The 17441-nt window shown below is 45.9% G+C and overlaps 1 protein-coding gene, 1 long non-coding RNA gene and 1 pseudogene across 8 annotated transcripts in view; 1 reads left to right on the top strand and 2 right to left on the bottom strand.

Moving 5' to 3' along the window:
• Positions 1-3804, top strand: part of SLC16A9 (solute carrier family 16 member 9) — a 51786-nt gene extending 47982 nt beyond the window's left edge. For all 3 annotated transcript variants that reach the window (XM_089314879.1, XM_002718477.6, XM_051823884.3), the window contains exons 5-6: positions 345-1259; positions 1664-3804. In XM_089314879.1, coding sequence (XP_089171005.1) covers positions 345-1259; positions 1664-1842 — 1094 coding nt within the window. In that variant the 3' untranslated portion in view covers positions 1843-3804. The remainder of the gene's footprint in view (positions 1-344; positions 1260-1663) is intronic.
• Positions 3805-9554: 5750 nt separating this feature from the next.
• LOC138845482 (55 kDa erythrocyte membrane protein pseudogene) lies at positions 9555-11103 on the bottom strand (annotated as a pseudogene).
• Positions 11104-14160: 3057 nt separating this feature from the next.
• Positions 14161-16816, bottom strand: LOC149121995 (uncharacterized). Of its 5 annotated transcripts, none has more exons than XR_016221346.1 (4): positions 15969-16591; positions 15730-15881; positions 15088-15181; positions 14161-14921 (listed from the first exon to the last, which is right to left on the bottom strand). It is a non-coding gene; the product is annotated as an uncharacterized LOC149121995 (long non-coding RNA). The 5 variants fall into 5 exon arrangements; XR_016221345.1 differs by having other exon boundaries at positions 14162-14921; positions 15088-15186; positions 15969-16138; XR_016221348.1 differs by lacking the exon at positions 15969-16591 and adding an exon at positions 16628-16816 and having other exon boundaries at positions 14905-15006; positions 15088-15186.
• Between the last annotated feature and the right edge of the window lie 625 nt (positions 16817-17441).

The raw sequence follows: 17441 nt of genomic DNA, 5'->3' as shown, positions 1-17441 counted from the left end.
CTGTGAATCCTACCTATGCCATTAATAGCTCTGTGATCAGTGGGTAATTTCTCAAGCCTTCTAGCCCTAGGGTACTTCATCTGTGGCTTGGGAATAAGAAAAAGAGTATGTGATGTAAAATGTTGAACGTGTCTGAACCATTAATGCTAATTTGTAAGATAAATGTTTTGTCTGATTTACTGTTAGTACTGTCATCATTGTTATCTTCCACAGTGCTATGATTTTAACAGGAAGTGCATATGAATGCCCATGAGAAAGAGACACTGACTCGTGGTATTACTAATGCTTGTCTGCCAGCCCCCGTTTAAGAGGCTGAGACTGAACCGTTCCCATTTCCGTTGTAGGTTCTAGCGTTGGCCTTTTCATATATGCGGCTCTGCAGAGGATGCTGATAGAGTTCTACGGACTGGACGGATGTCTGCTGATCGTGGGTGCTTTAGCTCTAAATATATTGGCCTGTGGCAGTCTGATGAGACCCCTCCAGCCCTCTGCGTGTCCTTTGCCCGAAAAAACAGCTCCAGAAAATATACCGGATAGATACTCCATTTACAATGAAAAAGAAAAAAATCTGGAAGAAAACATAAACATTCTTGATAAGAGCTACACTTGTGAGGAAACGTGCAAGAGCCCTCTGGCCCCTGCTGGCTGGAAACAGGAGAGTCTGCATCATAAAACACCCACCACGGCGGACACAAAAGAGCCTGAAACCTACAGAAAGAAGGTTGCAGAACAGACATATTTTTGCAAACAGCTTGCCAAGAGGAAGTGGCAGTTATATAAAAACTACTGTGGAGAAACTCTGGCTCTTTTTAAAAACAGGGTGTTTTCAGCTCTCTTCATTGCTATCCTGCTTTTTGACATTGGAGGGTTTCCACCTTCTCTGCTTATGGAAGATGTAGCAAGGAGTTCAAATGTGAAAGAAGAAGAGTTTTTTATGCCTCTTATTTCCATTATAGGCATTATGACAACAGTTGGTAAACTCCTTTTAGGGATACTGGCTGACTTCAAGTGGATTAATACTTTATATCTCTACGTAGTTACCTTACTAATCATGGGCCTGGCCTTGTGTGCAATTCCATTTGCCAAGAGTTATGTCACGTTGGCAATCCTTTCTGCGATCCTGGGGTTTTTTACTGGTAATTGGTCCATCTTCCCATATGTGACCACGAAGACTGTGGGTATTGAAAAATTAGCCCATGCCTATGGGATATTAATGTTCTTTGCTGGACTTGGAAATAGCCTTGGACCACCAATTGTTGGTAAGATAATTTCCTTAACATCAACCTATTTTACTGTTCTTGGTTGCAGTAGCTCCAGAAATAGAAATCCAGACTATGGTAATTGCAGAGATTTGCAGATAGTAAATCTGCAAAGAATGTCTCCTGGCAATGATTTAGTCAAGTTTGCCTTGATCCTGCTGGGAAAGCCAATATATTTGCTCTGGAATTGGTCCCCATTCTTTTAAATGCCTGTTTGTTCATGTCCAAATATCTGAGAGGTTCTCCTCTTCTTACTCTTCTTCTAATGCCAAGCTGGAAGGAGGTGAGAATAATAAATACTGTATGTCCTAAGCTTATCTGTATGTGCGATGGATAAAATGAAGGGAAGGGCTTGAGATTTCCACAGTTCCTACGAAGCTCACTTTCTCTCACTGTCTTTGCAGGTTGGTTTTACGACTGGACCCAGACCTATGACATCGCCTTTTATTTCAGCGGCTTCTGCGTCCTCCTGGGAGGTTTGATTCTGCTGCTGGCAGCTTTGCCCACTTGGGATCTTTGCAAAAAACCACTCCCCAAGCCAGCTCCCACCACATTTTTGTACAAAGTTGCCTCTAATGTTTAGAGGACTATTGCAAGACACTATTTTTGCCCTTTGATACCCTATAGCAAAAAAAAATATTTTAACTAATTCTCCAGTAGATTTCTATAGAGTCAAGACTGCTTTCTCACAGCAGACTTTCCCGTGGTTGACTCTGAACAATTTGGTTTTTCAACATATCCTACTCTTTATGTACTGTATGTACAATATATCTGTCCTGTATTTTCCCCCCAGGAAGTGAGATTATTCATTAGTTTTGAACATTGTGAAACTTTGGGCCCCGCTCAGAAGGTTTTTCTCTGTGTAAAGAAGTGTAATTTCTATGCTGACTCCACTAGTTCCACTGCAGGGTGCCCAGAGCGCTCGCTCCTATTTTAAAACTGATGCAAGCCCCGTGATGGGCTATGTGAAGGCCAGTAGGGATTAAATCACTCTTGTCTGTGGTAGACTAGCTGGTAGATAGAAGACCTCAAGCCAACCAGGAAATGAAAGTGGTTGCTAAAACAGCGTGAAGACTTGCACTGGAGCAAACTGATCATTTTTTTAAAAAAATTATTTTAAATGAGTCACTAGTTTTTGCTATTCTATTTTGTTTACCTTGATGGAGCACCCATACATATGTCATTTGGTGCCCACTGAGCACAAACATTTCACTTCCTGAGATGCAGGCAAACTCCAAGCAGAGGAGTGGTCTCGGGAGCCTTTCTCCACAGTCGGTCATCATAATCTCGCTCACTTGTCAGCATCCACTTGACCGATGTTTCCCAGGAGGTGATGATTTTACCCATTTCCAAATTGGAAATGCATTTTTCAACCATTCCATTGTAGCAAATGGGAGACATCCATTTGCTTTGGGCACAGTGGGGGGTGGATTGCAGGTCCTGTGTATCATCCTGAGGAAGCACTTGTTTGCTGCTATCTGATTTTACCACTGTTAATCAGTTTAACTCAAGAGCAGAACTACACAGGGAGTGTGTGTGTGAGAGAGAGAGGGAGAGTGAATGTGCTGAGTCTGAGTGGGAAATGTAAGAAATTGATACCCTTATCCAGTTTAATTTCATCTAAATAATGTTCTAGGAAAGAAATCAGTGTTTAATAGATTGACAGTTTTTTCCCCTGAAGAAATGGGTTTTTAAACTTGGATATGCATGAGAATTCCTCACAGGTTCTTTTGAACATACAGGTGTCTGGATACCACACTTAGAAATATTAATACTGTAGGTCTAGGCTCTGACCCAAGCATCTATATTTTGAATGATCTCTTTAACTGATTGCAGCTACATGGCCTGGGTTGAGAATGGCTGTTGTAAGATTGACAATAGAGAAACATTTGTTCTCTTAAATAAAAATAAAGTAAAATAAACCATGAGGTCAGAGGGGTTTATAAATATCCAAGTATTCTTTAAATAGAAGACACCCTTCCCATTGTGCCAAAACTGTCTTTTCATTTCTTTTGAAATATGTACAGTTATTTTACACTTCTCTGTTGCCTTTCTTGGAAGGCGCCTGAAGCACTTTATTAGCATGAATCCTCACAACGCCTCTGTGAGGTAGGGAAATAGTCCTTTTCTCTGTGGCAAACCTGGAGTAAGGACAATTTCATCACCAAGTCCATCCTACTCAATAATGCAATAATGGGCGCTCAAGGGCACCTTGGACTTCTGCTCCACACTCAGACTTCTGGAAAGTTTACCGTACCTCATTCTTTAGTCACTGTCAAGGTTAGCAAATAAAATAAGTGACATTCAGAAAAATAGACTACATGTTTTTGTGTTGAAATTTACTTTTTTGCCAATACTACGTTTAGGAAATCCAGTAACATGGAAAAGTTCTTTTATGACATCTGCACATTCATCATTGTCCAAATTTGGTGATTGTCCAAATGCCTCTTCACTGTGTCTACTAATGTTATCCAATGCGTGCATTATCCATGGTCTAGGAAATGAATTTTAAGTTACAATAAAATATTTTTGTTTGTTTTGCATACATTTGGTTGCTTTTTCTCTCCCTAATTCCCCTCCCAATTATAATGACTCTTCACTTGTCAAAGTATAGATTTCTGGATGCAATTCAAACCCCAGAATTTGGTGATTGAACAAGAACATATTCAGTCAATTGGCCTCACTAGTGTGACTATTGCATTTCACAGCCTCATATATCAGACCCGCAGAATCCTTTTGGGAGAAGGAGGTCAAAGTCCCCTCAGAGATTTTGGGGGGGGTGCAGATTTAATGATTTTTATTTAAACACAAAATATGCACATGCGCTGTCTGTTCATTTTCCCAGTGCAGTCTGACACTGGGATGAGTGCATTTGCTGGTCTACTCCGTGATGGCTCTGCGGTTCTTGGAGGAGGCCTTGTGAGCAGTCTCAGCATCATGAGATCTGTTGCACCTCAATAACATCTCCAGCTCTTTAAGGTTGTGAACCAGGGACTCCCTGAAGTCACTTGGCAGCAACGTATTTTGTTTTCCCTGTTGCTGCCATCAGCAGTGTTGTGAAGATCTGGCCCTTGAACCACTGATTGCATCTTGTCATCTCTCCCTCAGGGTTTCAGTGACACTTAGTTTTGGGGTTGGTCTGACTGGTGCCAATGGACGGTTTAGTCTTTTTTTTCTTGGTGATTTGGGCTTCATTTGGTGTCTGACAGTGGCAGATGCTGAGTAGGAAGTGGGCACTTTAGTAAGCAGTGCTAGGAAGAGACCTGATTCTTAATAATGACCCCGGCAATCACTTGTAGAATTCTATAGATACTCCAAGCTTGTATTGTTTATTCTTCAAGTTAACCCTCTGAGGTAAGATTATGACCTTCATTTTATAAGAAAAATATAATCATCATAATGATAAGGACAATACAATAAAAGTATAAGCGATTTCCCAAAATGAGAAAGATTTCTCTTTGTGGCAACAAAAATAAGCCCTTTGATGTCTGATATGGCTAGGAAACAGGGCCTTGCTAGCACAGTCGCTAAAATTCCATCCTCGAGTGAACAGAGAAGTTGTGTCATGTAAAGCATTCAGGACTTGCTCATTTCCCAAGGATTCACATTTTAAAAGCAATACTTAGGAGTTCCTGTTTAGCCTCGCGGTTAAGACGCTGGTTAAGCTGTCCATGTTGCACAGTCTGGAGTACCTGGTTTGATTCCCAGCTGCAGCTCCTGAGATGGCTGTAGCTGGGTTCCTGCCAACCATGTGGGAGACCTGGATGAGTTCCCAACTCCCAGCTTTGGCCTGACCCAGTCCTGGCTGTTACAGGAATTTGGGGACCGAACAAGCCGATAAGATTTCCCCAGTCCTCTCAAAAAGAAATGAAAAACATACTCGAAAATTATATTGATTAGAATCTTTTCTGTCTAAAAACAGACTTTTGGACACTGGAAATAGCTACCGGCTGAGGTTGGGAGAGGTGGGAAGTAGGCGGGTTATCAGGGACCCTCCTCCCTGACGTGTTCAGCAGTTCCTCACTCCTGGTTTCGGCCTCCTACCTGTCTCTGATGAACCTCCAAGGAGCCAGTGCAGATCTGATTTTCTCTAGGGCAATCGTGCTATCAGGGGACAAGGTTCAGCCACCAACTTTTAAAGGCCTCCTGAGGACCCATCCCAAGAAGCTGATCCGCCCTGGGAGGTCAGGACTGAACGGTGTGTTCTGTTCCACAAGTCCCATGACCTCAGAGACCTCAGCTGCTGCCAGTCCATACAGGACATAAAGGAGATTTCTATTTTGAAGGAAAGAGTGTCTCATTTTTCCTTTTACCTAGGAGGAGCATCATATTGACCAAGTAGAATACACAATTTACATTAGCAGTGTCCAATTTCTCCTCCATCAACAACAATCTTGGGACGAATCGCTGTCAAGGCCATTGTGTCTGATTGATGCCAATGAGAAAGATCTCTCTTTGAGTGAGACGTTTAGCCTCAGTGAGTTAAAATGATCAGAGATCTATGAGTACATGGATACTGTCTGGGGGATACAGTCTACATACTTGTTAAGGGAGTGATTCCACTTCTGGATTGGCCGGGTTGAAATTTCAGCTCAGTCCTAGTACCTGAATGAGAATGAGCAAGTTAGTTAGCCTCTCAAAGCCTCACTTCCCTCATTTGTAAAACGTATCATATGGCTACTCTGGAAATTAAACAAGATAACCATAGAGATGCCTGGCATGTGACAGACGGCCAATAAGTATGCACTGTTGTTATTTTTATGGTCACTATTCCTAAGTGTGTGGCTTCACAGTACCTGAGGGAGGGAGCAGTATTCCTGGGCACAGGTGTAAGGTAAATGTTTGCATTAAAGAGTTTCAGTTAGAAGGGTAATGAGCCTTCTGTTAGCCTTAACTTGTGCAGCTGTCACCACCCTTGCCCTCCCCCCGCCCCCAGCATGTTCGTGTCAAGATCTTTTACCCTAAGGGATTCATGACTCAACACATTGTTCAGAAATTGCCATCAGAACCTCTGACACAAAACAAACACATGCTGTTCCTCCACAAATCAAATAGAAGCCACTTTGCATATTGAATTTTTACGAGAAATTGAAGTTTCTTTTTTTTTTTTTTTCTTAAGAACTTGGAAAGTGGGCCCGATGTTGAGCAAAACCCAAAATTATCTGATTTGTTTACTGAGCACTAATTGGCATCAGCCAGGGTCCTTACCTCACTGCCTTCCCAGTATGCTCTTGAGATTTTCTCTTGAAGAAGTGCAATCCCTTGCCAGGGCTTCTGGGATTTTGTATTCCTAGCAGGTCTCATACATTAGTTGCTTTTTACTGCATGCATTCCTTGTCCTAAAGAGTAATTCACTTTTATTCTTTCTCCTTGCAAAAAGAACAAGAATATTTAATCTTCTTTCCTACATAGTACTCTCAACCTTTGGTGAGCAACAGGTTTTCTTTTCTTTCTTTTAATTTTTTGACAGGCAGAGTGGACAGTGAGAGAGAGAGACAGAGAGAAAGGTCTTCCTTTGCCGTTGGTTCACCCTCCAATGGCCGCCGCGGCAGGTGCGCTGCTGCCGGCGCACCGCGCTGATCCGATGGCAGGAGCCAGGTACTTCTTCTGGTCTCCCATGGGGTGCAGGGCCCAAGCACTTGGGCCATCCTCCACTGCACTCCCGGGCCACAGCAGAGAGCTGGCCTGGAAGAGGGGCAACCAGGACAGAATCCAGTGCCCCGACCGGGACTAGAACCCGGTGTGCCGGTGCCGCAAGGCGGAGGATTAGCCTAGTGAGCTGCAGCGCCGGCCCCAAGCAACAGGTTTTCAACAAAGAATTACCTGTGGTCAAGGTGCTGCCCTCCCAGAGGTCACCTTGAAACCACCTGGGCACAAGATGGGCCAGCTTCTTCTTCCTGGGAAAGTTCCTGATGTTCCTGATGGAGCAAGTCAGTGTTGCTCCAGCTCAGATCTGAAAATGCGACATCTACAGCTCGAATAGGACACTGCTAAGAGTGGCTCAAACGAATCTAGGACGCTAACAATGAATGAGCCGGGTGTTTTTCGGGAAAGCACTCCCTATTCACCTTCCTACATGTGAACTCCATTTCATAATCTGTTGCTCACCTAGAAAGCCAGCTGAAGATGGCTGTAATCTCAATCAGGGGCATGATACCATGCATGCAAGGTCGTTAGAGCAGAGAGGGAAGGAGACGTCTTCCCTGAGGGCTAAGGATTTGTCTAGAATTGTTCCAGGTGCTCCACAAATCATATCTTGTCCTGGTAAGTTCTGCAGGCTTTGGCAAGGCTGGCTACTTGACTGTCAAGATGCCACACAGCTGCTTCGGGTCTTACGGCACTTTGTTTGGGGCTCTCTGCTAGCAAGTTCAGGTTCAGCATTTCTCATCCACCCAACAAATGCTGAGCACTTAGCCTGTATTGGCACTCTGCCGGGCACTGAGGATGTAACAGTGAGCAAGAGAGACAGATTTCTTGTCCTCAAGCTGGTCAGGGCCCCAGGGCTGATGGGGGAAAGAGAGACTGTGGCACAGTTACGACACAAGCGTCAGCTCCTGTGGGCAGCTCTGGAGCTGGGGTGGCGTCAGCATTGTCCCAGTGGAGTTAAGTCCCATCTATCTCTTGCTAAGGCTCCCCTGAAAAAATGGGTTGAGAGTCACAATGCCAATTTATAAATTTATATGCGAAATATAACAGCCAGCAGGGCTGAGCGTTCCAGCTTGCTTGGTGGTCACTCTTTCTGTCAGTCTGTCCAACAGGATACTGAATAATTGTCAAAAGCAGTCTGAGGTCCCTAGGTTCAGGGCCATGGTGGTTTGTAGAGTGATATGAATTGTTAACAGATCCAGACAGCCTGGTTCAAGCTTTGCCACTCTAAAGGGTTGCCTCTGGACAGTGCCTCTTTGGGCACAGACATTATTTGCTTCCACGGCAATCCTGTGCAGGGAGGTCCCAGGGCATTTGGTGGAGTCCCCTAAAATAAAAAGGCTATCCATTTCCAGCTCCTCCCAGAAATGCAAATTATATACCTGGGAAAACCTCTTAGACCATAGAAAACTCACCCTAACTGAGGAAATACTGCAGTTACAAGTATGCTTCTTGGATTGTAATTCATGTTGCAATGCATGTCATCTGGCAGTCTTGCCTGCTGCTCCCTGCAAGCACATGGCAACAGTCACCCTAACTAAAAAGGGACTGCTGCTACAAGTATACCCCTCAGAGTCTAGTTCTAGAGAGCTGCGCACCTGGTCAAAGACTTAGTTTGATTTTTTTTTTTTAAGAGTTTCACCAGCAGCATTGCTGATAGTGAGGGTTGGCTAGCTGTGAACGGCCTCCAGGGCTTCAGTTGGGAACACCTAGGTAGGAGGTGCAGTGAACCCCATTGAAAAGGGGGTGGTTTTAACAATTGGCACTCTTATTTATGACGTCAGCAATCACCTAAGACTCTTGCTTTGAGCTGTCTAGGCTATGGAAGCCCCTTGAGTTCACCAACTCTGAACTTGTTTAGTCAAGGCTGTATCACAGTGGAGGTTCCTTCCTCCCTTCAGAGAAAGGCTTCTCTCTCCTTGATGGCCTGTTCCTTCTGCTGGGGTCTTGTTCACCAGGATCTTTCATTTAGATTTTTTTTTTTGCCACCATATCGTGGCTTTCCATGCCTGTGAGACTCTCATGGACCTTTTAGCCACATCCGAATGTCCCAAGGGTTGATTCTGAGGCAGGAGTGCTGCCATTCTATGAGTCTGCTGTGTGTCCTGTTTCCCCCGCAGGATCATTCTCTCCCTTTTAATTCTATCCTTCATTATTTGCTTACACTGGTCACTGGGTACATGCTCCCCACGTAGGATCTCTGTCCTTCATGTGTTTTACTATGAAACTTAAAAACAACACTACTAGTCGAACAATACCCTATACCTTGTGCGGTTGTGTGAGTGCAGCCTGTTGAAATCCCTGCTTAGTATATACTAAGTTGATCTTCAGTATATGAAGGTAATTGAAAATGAAACTCGATGAAGGGCGGGATGGGAGAGGGAGTGGGAGAGGGGAGGGCCACGGGAGGGAGGGAGGTTGGGGGGGGAGCCACAACAATACAAAAGTTGCATTTTGTAAATTCACATTTATTAAATTAAAAAAAAAACTATATAACAAAAAAAGGGGGGGGGTGATTTTATCCACACAATCTTCAGGGTCTGGGCTGCAGTGCCAAGGATGGGGATCTTGTCCTGCTTATGAATCTGGTGCCAGACTCCAAGAACTTTTTGGCAGAGGTGTTCCTGGTCAACTGCACTGAGGTAAAGTACTCATTCCCATCTTCTTGCTCTTCCTTGGTGGCCATACATACAGACCAGGGTGCACAAATTTCTCTGGATTCTGGGTGAGTGAGGATTTTTTTTTTTTTACTTTTTATAAATAAAGGGGACAAATTTTATGTATTTCATATATACAGTTTTAAGAGCAACTTCCCACCCTACTCTCCCTGTCTCCCTCACTTCTACCCACCTCCTTTTTTTTCTGATTTTTTTCTTTAAATTTTACAATGACATCCTTTCATTTTACTTAGTAATCATAAACTTAACCCTCCACTAAATAAAGAATTTAGCAAGTAGCAAGCAGAAAAACCACAGTTCCTCAAGAGTATAGACAAGGGCAGTCTGCCCCACTGACTCCAAGCAGCGCCCAAGTCTTCCTCCTGAATGTAGGAAGTCAAACAACATGCAACTGGTCAAAACTCGAGCTGTGCTTGGCCAGGTGTTTGTCTTTGCACTTTTCCCCAAAGGGACTGCATACTGGGGCATCACTGGGAACACACTCAGCCACACTTGCCCCTCCTTCTTCCTGCAGCTCCAGGAAATGAATGCAGCAATTGTGCAAACTCCGCCCTTGCCACTAGCTGCTGTCATCCATGCTGAAGGTCCCATCTGGATAATGTCCCCAGGAACAACCTGTCTCCTTGCCAGGGACCAGACTGTCTCTTTGGGGATCACAGTCGATCTGAACTTGAACGGGCACCTGCAGTGCGGGAAGACAGCTTTGCTCGTTAGGAATTACTTTTACTGAGATCATTCCTTTGTTTCTCTGACTGCCTTCTGCACTGATCCGCTGAGTGACTGGTCATGTGTGTGCCACTGCTTTCTAGGATCTCATCCCCCACAGGAAGGGAGCCTTGTCTATGAGTCATAGCGCCGTGAAGAATTCTGGCCACCATCCGGGCCTGTTCTGTGTTCAGCATCAGAGTGGTTTCCAAGGGCACCTCTGTGGCTTTCTCAAACTGCATGAGTCCTCTTTCCACACCTCTTGCTCCTTGGCCTTGTCAGGGCTGCCCAGGACAGCAACCCATGTCCTCAATCATAGCATTCAGCTGGTGCGATGCAGCCTCCCACCAGCTGCCTCAAGTTAGCCAGGTAGAGGTTAAGATCACCGTGAGCATGCTGCCCTCTCTCTCAGCCTGACATGGGGCTGCAGGACCAGGGGCTGCTGGGAGTGTGAGAGCTAAGTCTTGTGGGGTGGCAGGCAAGGATGGGGCACTCCTCAGCTGTCACCACTTGCAGCTCAAGCAATATCTTATCTTTCCTTTGGTCAACTAAATGCCTGGTTGTCTCATTCTTTTTTGAGGCAAAGATTGATCACTGGGGTCAGGTTGTCAGCATGATCATCAATTATAAATGTTCTCTTCATAATAGCTTCACCTAATGATTTATGTAGGCATTTGTGAGCTTTGCCTATATATTTCATTACAGATTGCTAAATGTTATTAACTCTGTTGAGTGACTTGGGCATGGTACTTATCACCTTCAAAATGTTTTGCCATCTCTGTCTGAAATTGAAATACAAGATTGATCTGTTTCGCTCTGTCTCACAGCTAAAAATGAGTTCCTGACTTTGTTTGTGAATGGTGCTGTGCTCTGGGGATGCCCCGCGAGTGTGGACCCATCATTGCAGACTCGCCCATGGACCTGGGAAAAGAACTGGAGCTGTCTAATGGGCAATCGCTGGATTTTTTGATGGAAGTTATCTCTGCTGTGTGGTGTGCACTGGGACAGGCATTCTGTTTGGACCTGCCGGGACAGTAGTTGTGGCTGAGGGTGTAAAATGATCAGCTCTGCTGATTCGGAGGCACTGCCTGGTCTAAAAAGTGCTCTCTTATCGATGACCTCCTCTGGTCCTCAAAACCGTGTGATGCAGGCAGGTGACGCGGTTGCTATTGAGGAGGAAACTGGGGGTCTCGGTGGCTGAAGAATTGCCAGGGGGCAGACAGCCGGGACTGAGGCCCACGACTTCCGACCATCTGCCCTCCTGTGGTTTGCTTTTGGATTCCCCTGGCCAGCTCAGCCCTGTTGCAGTAGCTGGACTGGGCCACAGCCCAGATGCGCTCTCCTGTGTGCAGTCTTCCTGCTCACAGGGAAAGAAAGAAGGATGGCCTTCAGCCCTCCCTGTGGTCGGCAACAGCCCCGGGCAGCCCTGCCCTGCCTCAGTGCCTGGGAGTCATCAGCTCTGGCCTGAGCGCCCTCTGTCCTCTGACCTTTCAGATGGTCTGTTTTTCAGGGTTGTGTCTCGAAGTTTGATGAAGTGACAAGCCTTTCGGATTTTATACTGGCTTGCATCTACTTCTGTTAGAATCAAATGCAGCTCCTTTTTAAACTACATTGAAAACAGTAGATAAAATCACTTACTAATCTTTCATTTTGTGCCTTCATTTTGTGTTCCTGAAATTATGTAACGTGTCTTCCACTTCCAAGAATGTTCCAGAACAAATTTTATTGTGTAATTTAGACGCTAATATTCCTAGTCAAAGCAAATGAAACCTGTCTATATGTTATGCATAAATGGGAGGGCATTAAGGGGAAATTTGGAACTGAGGTGGTGGATTAATGAAGCTGATTTCTTTCTTTCTGAAAGCTCGTTCCTTCTTTGAGATGACATAACGATTTAAAAAGGCACCGGGGTGGGATCGGTAGTCTCCAGCAGCAAACACACACTGAGTGTCTGCAAAACGTAGGGCGCCGCTCCGATTACCGATTACAGAGTAAGGTGCATTTACATATGTCAGGTTTCATTATTCCAGGTTAATATTCCCTTTTCTTGCTCTAGACACTTAATGAAATTACCAAAGACATCTTGAACTCAAAGGGGAAAGAGGGCAGATGGCAGCTCCTCCACTAATCACACCTGACACTGCAGCCCCGAGAGTCGCAAGGCTGTCTACATGAGAGAAAGCCAAAAAGGTTGTGGGAAAATGGGTGACGAAGCCATGCTTGAGCCGAGTGTTCTTCCTACAGTGCAGAGAGAAGTCCACAGAAGGCACGTGAGGGCGTGCAAGAGGAGCATAGGAGGACAGCATGTCATTGAGAACCTAAATACAGCAGGTTGAGGGTGCTTGCCCGACAGTTAAGCCATCCTTGGGATGCCCACATCCCGTATCAGAGTGCTCACGTTCGATTTCTGACTCTGACTCCTGACTCCAGCTTCCTACAATGCAGACCCTGGGAGGCAAGGATGACGGCTCAAGCAGTTGAGTCCTTGCTACCCATGTGGAAGACCTGAAAGTGGTTCCTGGATCCTGGTTTTAGCCCTGCCCAGTCCTCATTGCTGCTACCATCTGGGAAAGTGAGCCAGCAAATGAGAGTTCTTTGCCTGTCTCTGTCTCTGTCTCTCTCTTCTTGTGTATGACCTGAATAATTTTTTTTTTTTAAAGTAAAGAAGAGGGGCCAGCGCGGTGGCGCGCTAGGTTAATCCTCTGCCTGTGGCGCCGGCATCCCATGTGGGCACCGGTTCTAGTCCCAGTTGCTCCTCTTCCAGTCCGGCTCTCTGCTGTGGCCTGGGAAAGCAGTGGAAGATGGCCCAGGTGCTTGGGCCCCTGCACCCACGTGGGAGACCCGGAAGAAGCTCAGGGATCCTGCCTTCGGATCGGCACAACTCCAGCCATTGTGGCCATCTGGGGAGTGAACCAACAAACAAAAGGAAGACCTTTCTCTCTCTCTCTCGCTGTCTGTAACTGTCTGGTGATACAAATATTCACAAGTGAGAACTTCAGATAGTTCATGGAAAAATGGATGTTTATTTTGGTGCAATTTTTTTTTTTTAACTCCATACCACAAGGGGACTGAGTCTGAAATGACAAGTAAGAGTTTGTTTGTACTTAGCCAGTAGGAGTCAGGGGACCGGAAAGAGAGGGAGACCTGCAGGAAAGTAATGGCAAGAGAAAGCAAGGTCTTCTAGGCTACATTCAAGAGTTTAGGAATTAAGAATTCATGGAAGATAGGTTTGGTTTCTTAATTGGACAAGATTACGTGTGCACGTGAGTGAGTCCTGTTAAGTTGCACCTGTGTCACCCCAGCTGCCAGCTGTGTTAGCCTAGCCATTCCCCTGTCCTCCCTCCACTCCATCCCCACCACCCAGGGCCACCACTGCTCTAATGTTTTTCCACGCGATATTTTTGCTTACTCATGAGGTTCGTATAAAAGGAGCTTTTCAGGATCTCCCGGGTCTAACTTCATTTGCTTTTTTTTTTTTTTTAGAACACTTTTGAGATATATCAGTGTTAAATATGTCAGGCAAAATATAATGCCCAGATTCAAATTTCAAGTAAATGATGAATACTCTTTAGTAACAACATGCCCCATGCGGTTTTGTGTTTTTATTTGCTAAATCTGGTGATCCTAATCCATATTATTTTGCTTTTAGTATTTTTTCTGGGGTGAAATAGTAATCTAGAGTATGAATATATTACAACTTGCTAACCTTTCCTCATAGTCCTGTGTTAATGGACACTTATTCCCCCCCCCCCCCACTCTCCCATGTTGTTATAAATAAGGTTGCTGTGGCTATTATTGTACAGACCTTTTTTGCGGATATATGTTTTATTTCTCCTGTGAGAAATACCTAGGCTTACTGGGTCTTTTTTTTTTAAGATTTATTTATTTATTTGAAAGGCAGAGCTACAGAGAGGCAGAGGCAGAAAGAGGTCTTCCATCTGCTGGTTTACTCCCCAGGTGGCCGCAACAGCCGGAGCTGAGCTGATCTGGAACCAGGAGCTTCTTCCAGGTCTTCCATGTGGCTGAACATGGGTCCCAAGAACTAGGACCATCTTCCACTGCTTTCCCAGGCCATAGCAGACAGCTGGATTGGAAGTGGAGCAGTCGGGACTTGAACTGGCGCCCATATGGCATGGTGGCACTATAGGTAGCAGCATTATCCGCTGTTAAGTGCCACAGCGCTGGCCCCCTTACTGGCTCTTGAAGTAGATTTGCATCTTTTGTTGCTGCTGTTATAAGAAACTTTCGTTGTTTTTTTCCACTTCACTTTCCATGGAAGAGTTTGGAGCAAGGGAGTGAGAGGGCTAAATTTGCGCATTAGCCCTCTAATCGGGGTTGGCAATCTTGGACACGCCAGGGGCCATTTCAAAGTGCAGGTGAGGGTGATGGCTATTCGGCCTGTGATGGGAGAGGGCTTGGTAGGAGAGAGCTGCAGGAAGCAGAGTCAGTAAGGTGTTGGGAGGAGCCGTCAGTGCAAGGTTAAGGGAGAAGGCCAAGTGGGGCTGGCTGGCTTCCTGCCAGCCGATTGCCTGGAATCCGCCGGGACCACTTCTGCTGTCCTCCGTGAACTGCATTTAGTACCATGTCTGATCACAGTAGGCTACAAAGTGGCATTTGTTTCTTGACTCTTATACTTCATTAAAGAGAAAAAAAAATCCCCAAATCCCTTAGGTGATTATATTTCCATCAACATTTTCTTCCTAGTACAGATATAGGGACTATATACAAAGGGCTATCGTTAACACACAGCAAAAGAGAATATGACATTTAATGAGGATTTAATGAGGATTATCTTTTACCTGGCAGTGTAATTTCCAATTCTTTTAAGCACCTGAATGTCTTCTGAAGCCACAGGGTCATAAGGTTCAGGACGAGTTTGGAAGGGTATCCCCTCTGCTCTGGGGAGAAGCAGAAAGTTTACCCAGAGATTTGCAGTCCTGGGGAAATGCTTTGTTACTAGCTGTGTGACAATTGCCAAGTAACTGAACCTCTCTGAGCCTCTGGCCCATCTTCTACATGCTATAAAGATTAATGTGTATGTACCTGTGACTCAGCAAACTTCCTGTTCTCCCTTTGTACCTTGCAACAGAAGGCAATCGCAGCTGTGCCCTTATCACAAATAATTGATGGACAGCTACCATGCTTGTCGAATGAGCCACTTGAGGCCCAGAGTCATTAGATGTTACCTGTGAGCGGTCGAGCACCAGATAGTACCACAGTGCCTCCCCGCAGTGACAGTGCCACCCCCATGTTGCATGCAGAGAGAGGGGCTGCAGACTGACCTCCTGCCCAGCTACTGTCCCGCACAGTCCCGTCTGCAGTAAGCAACATCGCTCATCTCACATCGCGGATGGTAAGTGCCTGGACCAGAGCTCTCAGCACGGACCTGCCGTGCGGCATTAAGTGCACGGCTTAACCCCTCTGAGTGCCCGTTTCCTCACCTGGAACTGCGTGGCCCTGGCAGCGGGGACACAGGGCGGGACTGGCCGCCAGAGCTGCTCTGCCATCTCCCTGCCGCAGAAGCATTTCAGTGTTTCACGAGTGACGGCTGTGCTGACATCTTGCATGGAAGCAGCAATAGCCGACGGAAATCCTGCAACGCAAGACAAATGAGGAATGAAATATTTTTAGAAACAAAAAAAAAAAGGGGGGGGGAATTAATTTTAATCTTTTATCTCACTCAATAGATCCAAAATGTTGTACAATCAAAACTTGTGGGGAGCAACCCGGACTAGACTAAGTTACTGGAATTAAGACTTATTCTATGCATCTGCTCTCCCACAATATGGCGCTGGGAGAGAAGAAAACAGCTTCTATACAGCTGCCTCCAGTTCAGCCAATAAACTGTAGGACTTGCTCCTGATTGGAGGAGAGCAGCGTACTCGGCGTGTGGGCAGCCGAGTTGGGATTGGTAGAGGAGGACTATAAAGGAGGAGAGAGACGGCATGCACCAGGAACATCTAAGGGGAACATCTAAGGGGAACACCTGTGCAGCCCCCGAGAGAGCCGGCCGGCGGTGTGGTGCTCCCCTGCGGAAGTGGGGAATGTGGCCAGGGGGAACTGCCCTTCCACGGAAGTGGAAGGGACAGTAGCCAACCCGGGAAGAACCAGCAGCAAACCCGGGGAGGGCCGAGCAGACGAAAGAACAGCGCAGGGTCCTGTGTCGTTCCTCCATGAAGAGGGGGAGCGACATAATGGTGCCGTGACTCGGATATGAAGCCTAGGCAGGGTTTAGTGTCGTTCCTCCACGAAGAGGGGGAGCGACAAAACTCAACATGGTTGATAAGTTTACCCCTTCTCCCCCACCCCCATCTAGTGTATATTTAGAGCCATCTTAACCCAGAGAGTATTCTGTAGCTGCATGTGTGACAGGTCCAGGAGGTCCCTTTCTCTCCGCATCCAGGTTTTGGTGGGGTGGTGGTATCCGGTTGTCTCCCTAATGGTTTCTGTCGCTTCTTAGCTCATCTATAACCATGCGCAGCCCTTAGCAGGTGCAGAATTTACAGCGGAGAGAAGTGACGGCTCTTTCACCTCCGAGCTCAATTACATTAATTACCTGGTCTGTTGCTCAGTGCTGCCTTCATTACCAAACCAAAGACTTAATTGCTGCTTTAAGCTTCTTTGAATTTCCAGCCCTCATTTACCTGCAGCCTGAAACTCAGATATCTTTGCGTCTACCAAAGATAAATGGAATTCTGGGTGTTCTGGGGCCTTCCTAGGCCCATTCTAGGCCTACTCTTTTTTTTTTTTTTTTTTTTTTTTTTTAATTCAACCACTTGAGATAATGGATGTTTTTCTCTCCTTTTCCCTGACAGGGGACACCAAATTTAGGCAGCATTTCCTGTACTTTAGCGCCACCTTGTGGCGTAAGAGAAAAAGTCCAGCCGTGGGCCGTGTCCATCTTGGGCTCCCTGAGCATAGCGAACAGCCTTGAGGGGCCATCTGGCTTCAGCTGTCTGCTTCAGTCTGAGAGGAAATGAGATTTGTTACAGAACACGCAATGCCTCCTACAGGTTAAACTGCCTGCTGAGAAATTGGCCGATGTGGTGGCGCCAATTTAGACCAAGCAGGGATTATGCAGAGACACAAATCCCGGATGCCCCGGTGCTATGATTTAAGCGGAATTGTGTCTTCCTTTCTTGGCGGACTCAGC

The sequence above is a fragment of the Oryctolagus cuniculus genome, chromosome 15 (assembly GCF_051225735.1).
Source record: "Oryctolagus cuniculus isolate XC-2025 breed Fujian yellow rabbit chromosome 15, ASM5122573v1, whole genome shotgun sequence".
NCBI lineage: Eukaryota > Metazoa > Chordata > Mammalia > Lagomorpha > Leporidae > Oryctolagus > Oryctolagus cuniculus.
This window is presented reverse-complemented; position numbering and strand designations above follow the sequence as displayed.